The 14,630-nt window shown below is 35.0% G+C and overlaps 1 protein-coding gene across 1 annotated transcript in view; it reads left to right on the forward strand.

Moving 5' to 3' along the window:
• The window catches only part of DYNC2H1 (dynein cytoplasmic 2 heavy chain 1), a 370,089-nt gene that overhangs the window by 239,837 nt on the left and 115,622 nt on the right, over window positions 1–14,630 (forward strand). Inside the window, 3 exon segments of the mRNA XM_020996144.2 lie at window positions 2,138–2,293; window positions 11,545–11,620; window positions 14,232–14,440. Coding sequence (XP_020851803.1) covers window positions 2,138–2,293; window positions 11,545–11,620; window positions 14,232–14,440 — 441 coding nt within the window.

A 14,630-nucleotide genomic window follows, 5' to 3' on the forward strand; every position in this document is an offset into this window, starting at 1 on the left:
ATATTGATACAATTTACTGTTATATAAATGTGGTCACGGATCATAGTGTAATAAGTGACTTGACAGAGAATGAATGTGTATTATACTTAAATGCTTTATGTGAAAATGAAAAAATTAGAGGCAAAGGGACTGAGTTTAAGTCATAGTTCTGCCACCAACTCCTTCCTTGGCTTCAATTTCTTTATAAAGTGATGAGATTAGACTGGAAGACTTCTGAGGTCTGAGGTCTGAATCAAAAAGAACAGGATGGTATCAATGAAAAAATGTTTTAGTCCTCTCTTTTCAGCTTTTATGGAATGCTATTTCTTATATTGAAAGTCAGTATGATATGGTGCAAAGAGCAAGAAGACCTAGTTCAAGTCGTGTACTTATTGCTTACTAGCGATGTCATGTAATCTGAGTATCTTTATTGTAAAAATGGAGATTAAAAAACCAGCCCTGCCTACTCTCAAGGTCATTGAGCACATTGAATGAGATAGTCTTTGTGCATGTGCTTCATAAACTGTAGAGCACAATACAAATACAAAGCATTGTTATCACTCTTACATGTTATAGTGATTTAGTAATAGCAGTGGTGATGGTGGTATTTGCACAGTGTTTCAGGTCTCAAAATTACTTGAGTAACCATCTAGTGTCATCTGTATTGACCATGGTAGAGAACTAAAGCGTATATCTTTTAAATGTATTTGTACTTTTTTGCATTTATCAACTTTGCTAGTCATTATTATTAATTTCAAAAACCTGTGGTAAAAAGTTATGTATATATTTTTTTTTCTTGAAAATAAAAAATAATTATTTAAAAATATTTTTACTGACTCTTCCACTTTCTCTATGGTCCTTTATTGGAAAGAAAACATTCCCTACCATTGTAGAAACAAAATTTGCATCTGGAAGGGATTGTACAAATCATATAGTTCAAGTCTCCCTTTACGCATTAATAAAATGAGGCCAAGAGAGAGGCAATGAACACTTTATCAGTTGAACTCAGAATAGGTACTGCATTGTGCAGAGGATAGTGATGTCAGAAAGGGTTTGTAAATCATGTGGGGGATTGGACCAGATCAGTATTTCCCAAACTGTAATCCACTAAAACTTGATGTTTCACATAATGTAGATTGTCTTTAAAAAATTTAGATTTTTCCTAAGATTCCAGAGTTTGGAATAGAATCTCCATTTCTTCTAATTCAGTATTTTTATGCTTCGTCGTTTTTTTTCCTAATATTTTATGACAGTGGTGTCAAACTTAATTAGAAATGGGGGCCACTACTCCGTACGTCAAGAATCCTTCAAATCACATATTGACTTAGTTTTAAAATGTAATATTCATATTTTATTGTGTTTCAATATTTTGTTAAATATGTTCCAATTACATTTTAATCTTGTTTAGCTATAACTGAAGTGTTCTGGGCCACATGTAGTCATTGAGTAGTGTGTTTGATATATCTGCTCTAGGAAAAAGCCAGATTTCTGGGAAGAGCCTTTTTTATTCTCATCAGTCTACCAGGAAATGGATATGAACCTACAGGTTTATTTTCAAAATGGCCATTGCTAATTCCATAGTTTATAAAGAGATCCTCAAAATTGAGGACTAGAAAACAAATTCCTGTTTCTCCAGGCCAAGTCTGGAGTTTTCTTTGGGGCAGATAATAATTTAGAGCTCTTTTGATTTTACTTAGTTGTCTTATGGATTGCCAGCAGTGATTGGTTGTTAATCCATTTCTTAAAGGGATTGCCATTAGCTATTATGTTTTGTTTTAAGAGCTGTCATAACACCTTTGTGTTATCTGATTTCAGAGGATGTGTATCTCATTTTGGAAATGTTCAGTGAGACAATTCAATTATCTACTGAGAATAATGTTCATGTGTTTAGGTATTTCTTAGACATATAAAATGTTTTGATTAACAATTTAAAAAATAGACTGTAAAATCCACAAAATGTCAATTTTTTTGGTTTGCTCCCCTAGACACTAAAACAACCTTGTGATTTCAGCAGTTCTTTAATGCATAGAAATTAGATTGAGCTGTATTTATATTTGTTGGGAAATACCTCTTTTGTATGTGTTTAAATTAAGGTAAACATATTTATCTAATGAAATGTAACTATGTTGTTGCGAAATGCTCATTTTTTTTTCTTTAGGCACCTCCAGGTTTGAAGAAGAACTTAATGCGGACATATGAATCCTGGACTCCAGAGCAAATTAGCAGAAAAGACATTGTGGAACGGGCACATGCTCTCTTCAGCCTGGCCTGGTTCCATGCTGCATGCCAGGAAAGAAGAAATTATATTCCTCAAGTAAGAAGTACCATTTTTTATGGAAATATTAACTTCAGCATATTGTTTCCTTAAAGCCAAAGGTTCTTCATAACCTTGGGTCTATGAACTTGTTTCTTTTAGTATTTTGATAATTACATTTCAGTATTAATTGGTTTCTTTCGTAATCTTATGTGTTTTATTTTATGTATTTAAAAACATTAATCTGAGTAGAGCTCCGTAGTCTTCATCTGGCTTCCATAGTGGCCCATGACACAAAAAAATGGCTAAGGACCCCTGCCTTACAGTATTTTGTTGTTGTTGCTGTTGTTTGGGGGAAAAATAATTTTAATTGCATACAACACACATTTATTAAGGACCCACTATATGCCAGGCACTATGCTAGGGGTTTAGGGATCCTAAAACAAAAATAAGCAGACCTTGTTCTCAAGGAGATTGTTTTCCATTGGATAAGACAAAATATAATTTATAAGCATATGCAAAATTATCTTGGGGACTCACCAAGAAGTGGTCTTCATTGATTCTAACTTGGAAGACCACTTTATGACAATATTCCTTATTCTATCTCCTTTGTTTGGGATACATTGTCACAGAAGTTAAAATATCCAACATTTATTAAGTGCTTCCTGCACTGTTTGATGCTAAGAAAGATACAGAGTGAAGATAAAGACTGTATTTACCATCATGGATCTTAGATGATGAAGTTCATATACAGATAACTTTAGTACCCAAGAATATACTGTAAGCCTATCAGAGAAGTACATATCAATTATGGCCTGTGGTCTGAGGAGGTGTGGTCATCCCTAGAAGAGAATCAGAAAAAGTTTTATGGAAGAAATGGCCTTTGAGTTGGGCTGTAAAGCATGGGTAGCAAGCAATTCAGTAGTCTAAAGAGGAAAGGGAAGACATTTGAGGTACAAGGTAAAAAAGCATAAAGGTGGGAAAGTAGAACAGATAAAGAGTACTAGAATATGGCTAGAACATAGAGTGGGTTGAGAGGAATTGTATGGCAGTGGGAGAGGTACATTTGTGTGTGATTGTAGAGGGCCATGAATATGAGAAAAAGGAGGGAACTGCTATTGGATGGTTGCAGTCAGTTTTGTGAAGGAGGCCAGGTCATCTTTGTAAAAGTGAGAGATCAGAATATAGTTGGGGGCTCAAAGAGGCCACAATATTTGGAACAGTTTCAGTATTTGGATATTTGGAACAGTTCCAATGAGAAATGAGCAAAGAAGCGAATTGGAGAATATTAGAAAGACTTTTGAACAGTAGTGAGAGCCCAGCAAAAATTAGGCACCACACATTTTTAGGAGGTGAGGTTGGTTCATTTGTTGTTGTTGTTTCTTTCTCTAGTGACTGTCAGTAGCCTAGGCATATAGTGGGTCCTTAATAAATGTGTGTTGTATGCAATTCAAAGTGGAGCAAATTAGGTGGTAGGTTGAGTTAGGAAGGAAGGAAAGAAACATTTAATAAGTCCCTGCTATGTACCAGGCACTGTGCTAAATACTTTTCAGATATCTCATTTGATTCTCACAATAACTCCGTGAAATAGGTGCTATTATTAACTCCATTTTACAGCTGAGGAAACAGAAGCAGGTAGAGGTTAAGTGATTTGCCCAAGATTACACAGCCAGTAAACATCTAAAGCCAGATTTCAACTCAGGTTTTCCTGACTCCCGGTCCAGAGCTCTAAAGTGGTTATAGGGGACGTGATTGAGAGTGAGACCATGAACCCAATGCTATAGCCATTGAGAACATATATACATCAGCAGGTGATAGTAACTGTGAAGAGGAAGAAATAATAATTGGATCACAGTGATTTTGAAAAAAGGGAACATACCAACACCACATCTGTTGTAACCTTCTTACTGGAGACCACTCTTTTCTACATTCCTGCCATTTTGTATGGCCAGAAGATGAAATTAACATAAACCTTATTTCCCATTGTTATTTATATTCCATTGTTGATTTCTAAACAACTACCTGTCACAATCAGTGCATTCTTGTCTACTCTATTTTTACAATTTAATTCTGGTCCCAGATTATTTTCCATTTGCACTTCTTTTTCAAACGGATGGGTCTAACTGAATATTATAGCAGCAGTTTTGTTTAAAATCATTTTCATTGTTAAGACAATGTATTTTAGTAAATGTGAGTTGTGTAGGTCTGTGTTCTAGATTAGAACAAGCTATAATAATATTTTTATTTTTGTTTTTGTTTTTTGTTTTTACTTTTGAGGCATTTGGGGTTAAGTGACTTGCCCAGGGTCACACAGCTAGTTCGTGTCAAGTGTTTGATCTGAGGCTGGATTTGAACTCAGTCCTCCTGACTTCAGGGCCGGTGCTCTATCTACTGCACCATCTAGCTGCCCCTATAATAATATTTTTACAGGAAAATTTCTGAGTTTTATGAGTTTCAAACATATGTATTAAAACATTTGCAGGGGCAGCTAGGTGGCACAGTGGATAGAGCACCAGCCCTAAACTCAGGAGGGCCTGAGTTCAAATCCGGCCTCAGACCAAACACTTGACACTTACTAGCTGTGTGACCCTGGGCAAGTCACTTAGCCCCAACTGCCAAAAACAACAACAACAACAACAACAAAACAAAAAACAAACAAAAAAAATTTGCAATACTGTCCATTAGAAATATCACCTTTTGGGGGGGTTGTTTTGTTTTTTGTTAAAATGCTTTATTAATGACAAGTGAACAAAATGGCATTTAAATTGTTTACATTCAATTTTACCATTTTTCGATTCTGAATTCTCTCTTTCTCATACTTTCCCTCCACCACCCATTGAGAAAGGGAGAACAAAACCCTTTTGAAAGATGTAGAGCAAAGCAAAACAAATTTCCACATTCATCATATCAAGAAAAAATAATTCAGTCTGCTCTCTGAGTTTAACACCTCTTTCTCTGGCATGTTTGATCATGAATCCTTTGGAACCACAGTTGATTGCATTGCGTTGATCATAGTGCTTATGTGTTTTAGAGTTATTTGTCTTCACAGTTTTGTTGTTGTTGTATACATTGTCTCCTGGTTCTGCTCATTGCGCTCTGTATCATTTCATACGAGGCTTCCCCATTTTTTCTAATGTCATCATTTCTTACAGCACAGTAGCATTTCTCCGTGCACACACACACACAAACACACCCCATAACTTATTGAGCCGTCCTCTAATTGATGGACACCCCCTCACTTTCCAGTTCTTTGTCACCACAAAAAGAGCTGCTGATTGCTGAAGACTTTTTAATTAACACTATTTTTGTGCTTATGTATCCCTCTTTCTTTGATCTCTGGGATATAGATGTAGTAGTGATGTTGCTGGGTCAAAGGTTATGTACAGTTTAATAGGTTTTGGGGTATAGTTACAAATTGATTTCCAAAATGACAAGATAAGTTCACAGCTCCACCAAGAGTGCATTAATATACCTGTTTTCCCAGAGCATTTGTCATTTTCTTGTCAACTTTGCCTATTTGAAGGTGTGAAGTGGTACCTTAGGGTTGTCTTAATGTGCATTTCTCTAATTATTAGTGACTTAGGACATTTTTTTTTACCTTAGATTTCTTCCTCTGAAAACTATCTATTCATATCCTTTGAACATTTACGAGCTGGGGGATAGGTCTTATTCCTATAAATTAGAATCCATTCCTCATATGTCATAGACATGAGACTTGTACTTATTGCTTCACTTTCTTTTTCTTGTCTTTTTCCTAGACCTAATTTTTATTTGGAGGTTTCTCTCAAGCAGTGACCAGGATTATTTCTATTTCTGAGAGATCTGGGCAATTTTATTTTGAGATTTCTTAAAATATGATACCTATGCTTTTTTTTTTTGTCATGGTTTTCAGGTAGTCCAATGATTCTTAAATTATCTCTCCTTGATCTGTTTTCCAGGTCAGTTGATTTTATTATCACATAATTCACATTTTCTTCTATTTTTTTTTTTCAGTGTTTGGACTTCAGTACTTCTCAATGACTCAAGGAGTCATTAGTTTCTATCTAGTTTTCAAGGAGTTATTTTCTTAGATAAAGTTATATACCTCTTTTCCCAAGTTGTTAATTCTCTTTTTACTTCACTTTTTTTACTTTCTTCCATAGTTTTCATTTAGTTTTTCAAATCATTCTTTAGCTTTTTTTTTACCTCTTGCTTTAATACTTCCTGCAATTCTATTTGGATTTGTGTCTAAGCAATTCTGTTGTCCAGTGCACTAACTATCCTTAGGTATAAGGTAGCTGATAATTTGATAAATATGTCATTAATAGGGAGAAGTTTAGAGTCCTTAAAGAAGTTTCATTGTTATCCTGTTTAATTCCAAGCCTAACTTGTTGACTGTTTGCTCTGTCTCTACAGAATATGTGTGTGTGTGTATGATATATACTTATATCACACAGATGGGTAAGCTGCGTAGGAAATGTATATACCTGCATGTCTTGACCTGGACAAAACACATTCTTCATTCACTGAGCTTTTTTATATGATTGGTTTACCTCAAATTGGTTCTAGGTTCACCTCAAATTGGTTTGAGGAGGATCTTTTGTGTTTGGGGCTTAGTACATACAGTCATCTGCGAACAAGCATCTGGAAGACCTTATCATCTAGGAAGATGATAGAAGGAAGAAGCTAGAAGAATGAGGAAAGGATATGGCATATAATTAAAAGAATTCCAAGTGGTTACTGATAATGAAAAATGAGATATGGAAGGAAAATAAGACAGAACCCAATTTAAATAATTCTGTGCAAAAGTTTACCTCCAATTTAGACTTTGTGCTGTGTTTCAGGCACTGGTAAATGTATTTAAAAAGCTCTCCATTTCTGTTCCTGATATTAATGACCATAGTATTGTCAAACAAGGTTTTATCTCTGTTATATCTTTTAAGAATTCTTAACAAATATTTAAGTATTAATTGGAATCACTTCTTTTGAAGGGATTTTGTAAGTTGGGCATTTGGTTCTACTAAATCAAATGCTTTTTTTAGGGGGGGAAGGGATCAGTAAATAAATAGAGTAGTTCATATTATCTACGTCTTTCAGTCAGTTGTGTGATAGTAAAAATGTGGTTTGCTGTAGTATGTAATTTGCATTTTCCTTACTCTCACTCTTGAGCATACCCTTGATCTTTGTGTTGATTATTCTCATAAAAATTTTATATATAGATGTGCCAGTAGGCGTATATGTTAATAAGTACAGATGTCCTTTTGGTAACTTTTTTTTTTAGGGTTAATAGAGTCTGTCATTTTTTCTATATCTTTAGTATCTTCTCCTTCATATACTTTGTGAATTGATCTCCCACTCCTTTCCCACTTACATCAGACCTCTTTATGGGTAATTAGTCTGATAATTATTCTCCTCAGTGGCATCATTTCTGTCTCCTCTATACATATTTCTGGAGCAGTGAAATTTGAGTCCAACTGTAGAAGCTCAGTTTTCTCCAATGGTAAAAAACATTTTGTTAAAAATCTCATCTAACTTTTTTTCCCCCCATTTTTCTTTGGTTTATTGTCCTCTTTCCTATTTCATCATTAGGTGCCATTGGGATTATTTCTTTAGTAGGTGTCTTGGCAAGCTATCTTCAAACTGGCTTTATCTTTGATTACTTCTCTGTTTTAAGAATAATAATGATGATGATGAAAATGATAATAATAATAGCATTTTAATAGCTCTTTAAAGTTTGCAAGACATTTTACGTATGTTATCTCATTTGATCTTCATAATAATCTCTGAGGTGGATGCTATTATTGTCCTCATTTTTTGGATGAGGAAACTGAGTCTGAGAGAGATTAAGTGACTTGTCTAGGTTAGCACAACTTTTAAGGGTTATTGGCAGGATTTTAACTCAGATCTTCCTGACTCTAGTCAAGTCTAGCATTTTTTGGTGATTCTGCTCATAGCCTTCTAAGCCCTCCATTCTCGTAAGGTTTTTACCAAAGAGTTTATGTTCTAAACCAATATTGCCCTTTCTTTCCAAATCTCTTAACTTGTCAAGTAAGCTGACTTAGATACCGCCCAGGTTCTTTTGGTTTCCTCATTATGGAGATTTGGAGATTGATTTGTGTCAGGTAAACCTCAGCATAAAATTATTTAAATTGGGTTCTGTCTCATTTTCCTTCCATATCTCATTTTTCATTATCAGTAACTACTTGGAATTCTTTTAATTATATGCCATATCTTTTCCTCACTCTTCTAGCTTTTGATCTTTGCTTAGTTAGTGGCAAAACTGCACAGACTGCTATTCATACCATTGATGAGCTATGACCTGTCTGATTTCACTTTTTTATTATCTTTTTTATGGTTATTAAACTGGACTCACGATGTCTAGTGAGTATAGATGTAATCCAGGCTGATTCTTGTCTCAAAGTAAGTATTCGTGGTGTATGGACGTAAGGTTTCTGTGTAGTCTGAAAGACTTTTATTTCTTTCACTTCTTATTACTGATCTGTTTTTCCAACCTTTTGTCCACCTTCTTCCTATTCTCCTTTATCACCATTTACATTGAAACCTCTGAATATTAAAATATTTTATATTTGCTTCAATTCATGGTACAATTACTGTAGGGAGCTCCCTGTGGTAGACAGTCTCCTTCTGCCAATGCTGTTTGGCAACTGTTTTGCAAGATAAAATCTTACAGAGTGATTTGGGGCTTGAGAGTTTAAATCACTTGCCCAGCATCACAAAAGATGTGTTAGAAATAGAACTTTGGCTTAAGGAGAATAACATACACACTCAATTGGGTATGGAAATCTATCTTACCCTACAGAAAATAGGGGGGAAGAGGACAAGAGAGCAGGAGGATAATAGAGAGGAAGGCAGATTGGGGGAGGGGGTAATCAGAAGCAAACACTTCTAAAGAAGGACAGGGTCAAAAGAGAGAATAGAATAAATGAGGGGCGAGATAGGATGAAGGGAAATATACTTAGCATGTTTTTCACAACATGACTACTATGGAAGTGTTTTTCATGACTACACATGTGTAACCTGTATTGAGTTGCTTGCCTTCTCAATGATGGTGGGTGGGGAGAGAGGAAGGGAGAAAATTTGGAACCCAAAATTTTAAAAACAAAAATTGAAAAAAAAGAAATAGAACTTGAATAGCTCTTCCTGACTTTGAAGGCAGCTATACTACCTCTCAAAGTATATGCTGATGTTGATTTAATTTAGAGCTTTATTGAGTTATTTGTAAAATACTTCTGCCTCTTTATGTTCTATGGTATTGGTATATAGGTTATGATTATGTTGATGGTGGTCTTTTTGCAAATGCTTATTATGAGCACTTCAACGTGAGGTGACCAAATATTCCGTGAAATGATGTTTCTTGTAGCCTTGAGATGTGTGATAAAATTTACTCTTGACAACTCCTTCATTTGGTTATATAAGGAGAATATATTAGCCATCCTTCCATTTAGTTACAACTGTATTCTGTATTCTTTTTTTTTTCTAATAGCAAGAATGTCAAGATTGATAAAATTCAGTTTCTCAAGTATAGTTCCTCAGTGGTCACTGGATAAGGATCTCAGACTTAGAGTTTCAACAGCTAAGTCAGAGTCTAAAAATTATGATTCTTAATACCCCTTTCCATCTATTTTTATCACTGTAGAAGCAGAAAGGTGCCATGTAAGAGTGTGGGCTATTTTGTATTTTACTTTCTTTCATAGTTTGCTGTGGCTCAAGAATTTATTACCAAGTATCCAGCTTACTGGTGATGGATTTTTTTTTATTTTTGGCTAGGCAGTGGGGTTAAGTGACTTGTCCAGGATCACACAGCTAGGGCATATTATGTGTCTGAGGCTGGATTTTGAGCTCAGGTCCTCCTGACTCCAGGGCCAGTGCTTTATCCACTGATGGATCCACTCTTTCCACTTACACGAACTAAGTGCTCAGAAGGCAGGCTCAAGTCTGTTGCTAAAATTGTAAGCAAAGTCGTTCCAGCGTAATGGAACCTGCCAGAGCTTGTGTTCCACTAGCATAGCTTTGTGATTTGAGGATTAACTCCATTAATGGGGAGGGATTAGGAAAAAATGAAAATATAGCTCCTTGAATGAACCTGAATTCTACTTGAGGTAATATACACATAAACCAGTAAGCATATTCAGAATTTTATGAGTCCGTATAAAAAGACTATCAGCTATGGGACTGGTAATAGATGTCTGGAGCAGGTGGCATAAGAGCTGAGCCTTGAAGGAAGTCATGGTTTCTAAGAAGTAGAGGTAAGGAGGAAGTGTTCTATAGGTACACAGACTGTTCAATTCAAAGCTGTGGGAGCAGGAGACAGGTTGGCAAGTTTAGAGAAGAGCAAGTTGTTGCATTTGACTAATAACAGAATATGTGAAGGAGAACAAAGTAAAATAAATGTGAAAAGATACATTAGGGCTAGTTTTTGAAAGATTTTAAGTGGCCAGATCAGGGAGTTTTTAGTTTTTTAGGTTTTTTTTTATTCTAGAGGCAATAATGAAGCACCGAAGTTTCTTGAACAGTCAAGTGATATGTTAAAACTTATATTTTGAGATGATTATCTGGGCAACTGTGTAGAGGATGAGCTCCTTGGAGGCAGGGTGGGTTGAGAGACTGAAAGCCAGGAGTCCAGGTAGAAGACTGGTGATGGAGGCCTGAATTACGGGGTGACTCTATGAAGTGAGAGCAAGAATTCAATGTGAGAGGTGTTGACTGTACTTATGAAATAATACTTGACAGCTAATTGAATGGGGAGGTGGTGAGGAGAGGTCAGTAAAGGATCAAGGAGTGTTTTTATGTGAGATAAAGATAGATTAGGGAAGAGATTTGTTTAAGTTAACTAGTTTCCTTTTTATTGCAAATACTGAACATTGTTTCACTTTTAAAATTACTACTCCTATCATCTTCAGTCTGCCTTCCAAAGTTGCCAAATTAATATCCCTAAAGCATCAGTTTTACCACATTTACTCTTCTGTTCAGGAAGCTCTGATGGCTCTTTCTTACCTTTAGTATTAAATGTAGATTCCTTTGTTTGCCACTAAAATTTCTCAAGTGGACTTTCTTGGATTATTGCATATTGTTGTCGTCTTCTTTGTACTTTGATTTCCAAACAAGCTGTTGCAGCTGTTCCTTTTATATAGCATTGAAGTTTCTTGAAGGTATGGAATATTGTATTCCTAGTGTCCAGCACCATGCCTGGCACTTAATAAATGCTGATTGAATGAATGAGTGAGTGAATGACTATATATAGTCCATCATATTCATTACTATTTCATTGTACACTACTTAGTTATTTTTATTTTCCTTTTATGGTATAACAGGGTTGGACTAAATTTTATGAATTTTCTTTGTCGGATCTTCGAGCTGGGTATGATATTATTGACAGACTTTTTGATGGTGAGTGCTGAAAGTTCAAATTTTTTTTCTCAAGAACGCATATCTTTTTAAAAGGCTATATTAAATGTCTTTATTCCCTTCCTCAAGATATCTGTCCTTAAGCTCTTCTTCCCGATAATTTATGGGGAAATAGCTCAGTGTGGTAGAGAGACCCTATATTTGAAACCAGAGGACCTGGGTTCAAATCTGTATTTTATTACTACTTCTATGACTTTGTATATGTCATTTGATCTCTTTTAAGATTCCAGTTTCCTTGTTGTTAAGAATGAGCTGGTGAAACTAGATGATATCTGAAGTCCATCTGACTCTAAAGTTATATGACCTTGCTTGATCTCTGATTCTTGGATCAGGCTTCCTAGACTATATTGGTCTCTGCCATTTAGCCTCCTCCATGGAATTTGGGACTTAACTGTGTCAACTTATAGATGATGAGAGCTTACAAGGCCAAGGTATCTTAATCTGAGCCTTCATACACAGCTAGGATCCTTAGAGAAAATTGTGGAGATACCTTTCTAGACAGTCAGGCAGCATAGCAGGAGTCAGTCACTAGGTACAAGCAAATATTCATGCTAAAAGTTGGCAGGATAGCTGGTCCAAAGCATGTGTTACTTTTTTTTTTTTTTTGCTTTTTGGTGAGGTATTCAGGGTTAAGTGACTTGCCCAGGGTCACCGAGGTTAAGTGTCTGAGGCTGGATTTGAACTCGGGTCCTCCTGACTCCAAGGCCAGAGCTCTAGTCACTCTGCCACCTAGCTGCCCCTATGTGTTACTTTTACCACATGAAGAGATACACTGTATGTGAGCAAGAGGTTAAGATATGACATCCAAGGCAGAGATTAGGATGTGCTTAAGGGGTTACCTATTTCAATTTTATAATAATAATAATTTTAAAAAAACACTTGAGCTATGAATTCTGTGAGGACATATAATAATGACTTAATTGATTAGTCTTTTTAATGTCTTTTTAAGATACTCATTATCACCACCTAATTTGATGCCTAGAATACCTATGGGAAGTAAGTAAAGCAGTTATTATATATCTGTTTAGCAGTTGAGGGAACTAAAGCATAGGAACATTAAGTGACTTGCCCAAGACAACCCTAAGAATTAGTAGCGGAGCCATGACTCCTGATTACTAGTCTAGTACATTACTCCTGAACCATATTATTGAACTGAAATAAATAAGAAGCCATTGTGTGAAAATCATGCTGAGATTCAGATAGTGAAAACCCCAACTACATGTTCATTTAGTCAGGACATGTTCCTTTGTGTCAAGGAAATGCATAGCTATTGAATAAAATGCTTAAATAACAACAAAATGGACTGTCATATTTGAATTTCAGCATGGATGAGTAAAATAAAATCTTATCTTTAGAAAAGGAGATGAAGACACAAGAGTAAAAGACATTTATTCTGAAGTCAGATTTGCAAGGATATCTCATATCCAGTCTTTCTAGGAGTTTAATATAAGTTTTAAAACTGCAGTGATTTTTTTCTTTCCAACTAAGCTAACAAATAATGATTTATCATTTAGCAAACTTCAAAGTGCATTTAGAAATATGAGTATTGATTTAGAAAAGTCATTGACAAATCTCACTTTGGAATTTAATCCTACTTTGCAGCCGCTGTTGTAATGTTACAATGAGCAATTGAGTAGTGAGAAAATTGCTGGACACCTTTTATAATTCCTCGAGGTCTATTTTTACTCATTCTGGGAATGAAATTGTAGGAAGCACTTTCCTTTATTCATGAAGCTACCAAAAAAACCTGATGAGAATCTTAGTGGTTGCTCCTAGATCTCATTGTAATCAGAAGCTACAATAGAAATGCTAGAAGCTACAATAGAAATGCTAAGAGTAAAATAAATTCTGGATTATTCTTATATTATTTGCTTTCATCATTTTTTTTTTTTGGCTTCCTGATACTTCCCAGCACAATCATTAGTTTTTTTCATTCTGGTATCAAGGTGGTATCTGCTGAGGGAACATAAATAATTTTATTTTAACTATATTAAATTTAAAAAGTTAACTATAAATGGTAGTCATATAATATGTTGCAAAGCCAAGTGAACTTTTCATTATTATTATTATTATTATTATTATTATTATTATTATTATTATTATTATTATTATTATTTTTGGTTAGGCAGTGGGGTTAAGTGACTTGCCCAGGGTCACACAGCTAGTAAGTGTTTTGTGTCTGAGGCCAAATCTGAACTCAGGTCCTCCTGAATTCAGGGCCGGTGCTCTATTCACTGTGCCACCTAGCTGCCCCCTGAATGAACTTTTAAAAGTATGCACTGTATTGTAATCTTCCTGCTTCATTTCTATAGGTAATAGATATACTACCATATAGAAATATGAATGTTGGTAAAGTGAAGAGGCCATTTTCTTTTTAGTAGAGGATTCTTTGTATCTTATTCACCTTGTTTTCCAATAGCCATAGCATACTACTTTTATTTCCAGGAGGTATTTCATAGAATGTGCTTATAACCATTCTTAGACTTTCATGTTAAGAAAGAAAGAAATTTTAAATGAATGCCCATAGCAGTAGTAATGTTTTTAGAAACAACATTAATTAAAATGTATGTTCTGTGTATTTTTCATTTGACAGGTAACAAAGATGTTCAGTGGGAATTTGTACATGGCTTGCTTGAAAATGCTATTTATGGAGGCCGTATAGATAACTTTTTTGATCTCAGAGTCCTTCAATCCTATTTGGAACAGTTTTTTAATTCTACAGTGATTAATGGATTAGGCCAGAGGCATAAGAAAAGCGTTTTTCCATATTCCATTTCTCTACCTAATTCCTGCAGCATTTTGGTAAGTAAAAATATTTCTTTATCATCTTATTATCATAATACATATACATATGTATATATGTATGTAAATTTTATTTACTATTTTATTTATTATTTTTAAATGCTCATTCTCTATAAGAGCAAAACTTACATTAATCTATTACATCACTTATTTCATTCATAGTAAAAAACAGCTAGTTTCCCCAACCCCT

This window comes from Phascolarctos cinereus, unplaced genomic scaffold, assembly GCF_003287225.1.
Source record: "Phascolarctos cinereus isolate Bilbo 61053 unplaced genomic scaffold, phaCin_HiC Scaffold_726;HRSCAF=1367, whole genome shotgun sequence".
Taxonomy (NCBI): Eukaryota; Metazoa; Chordata; class Mammalia; order Diprotodontia; family Phascolarctidae; genus Phascolarctos; species Phascolarctos cinereus.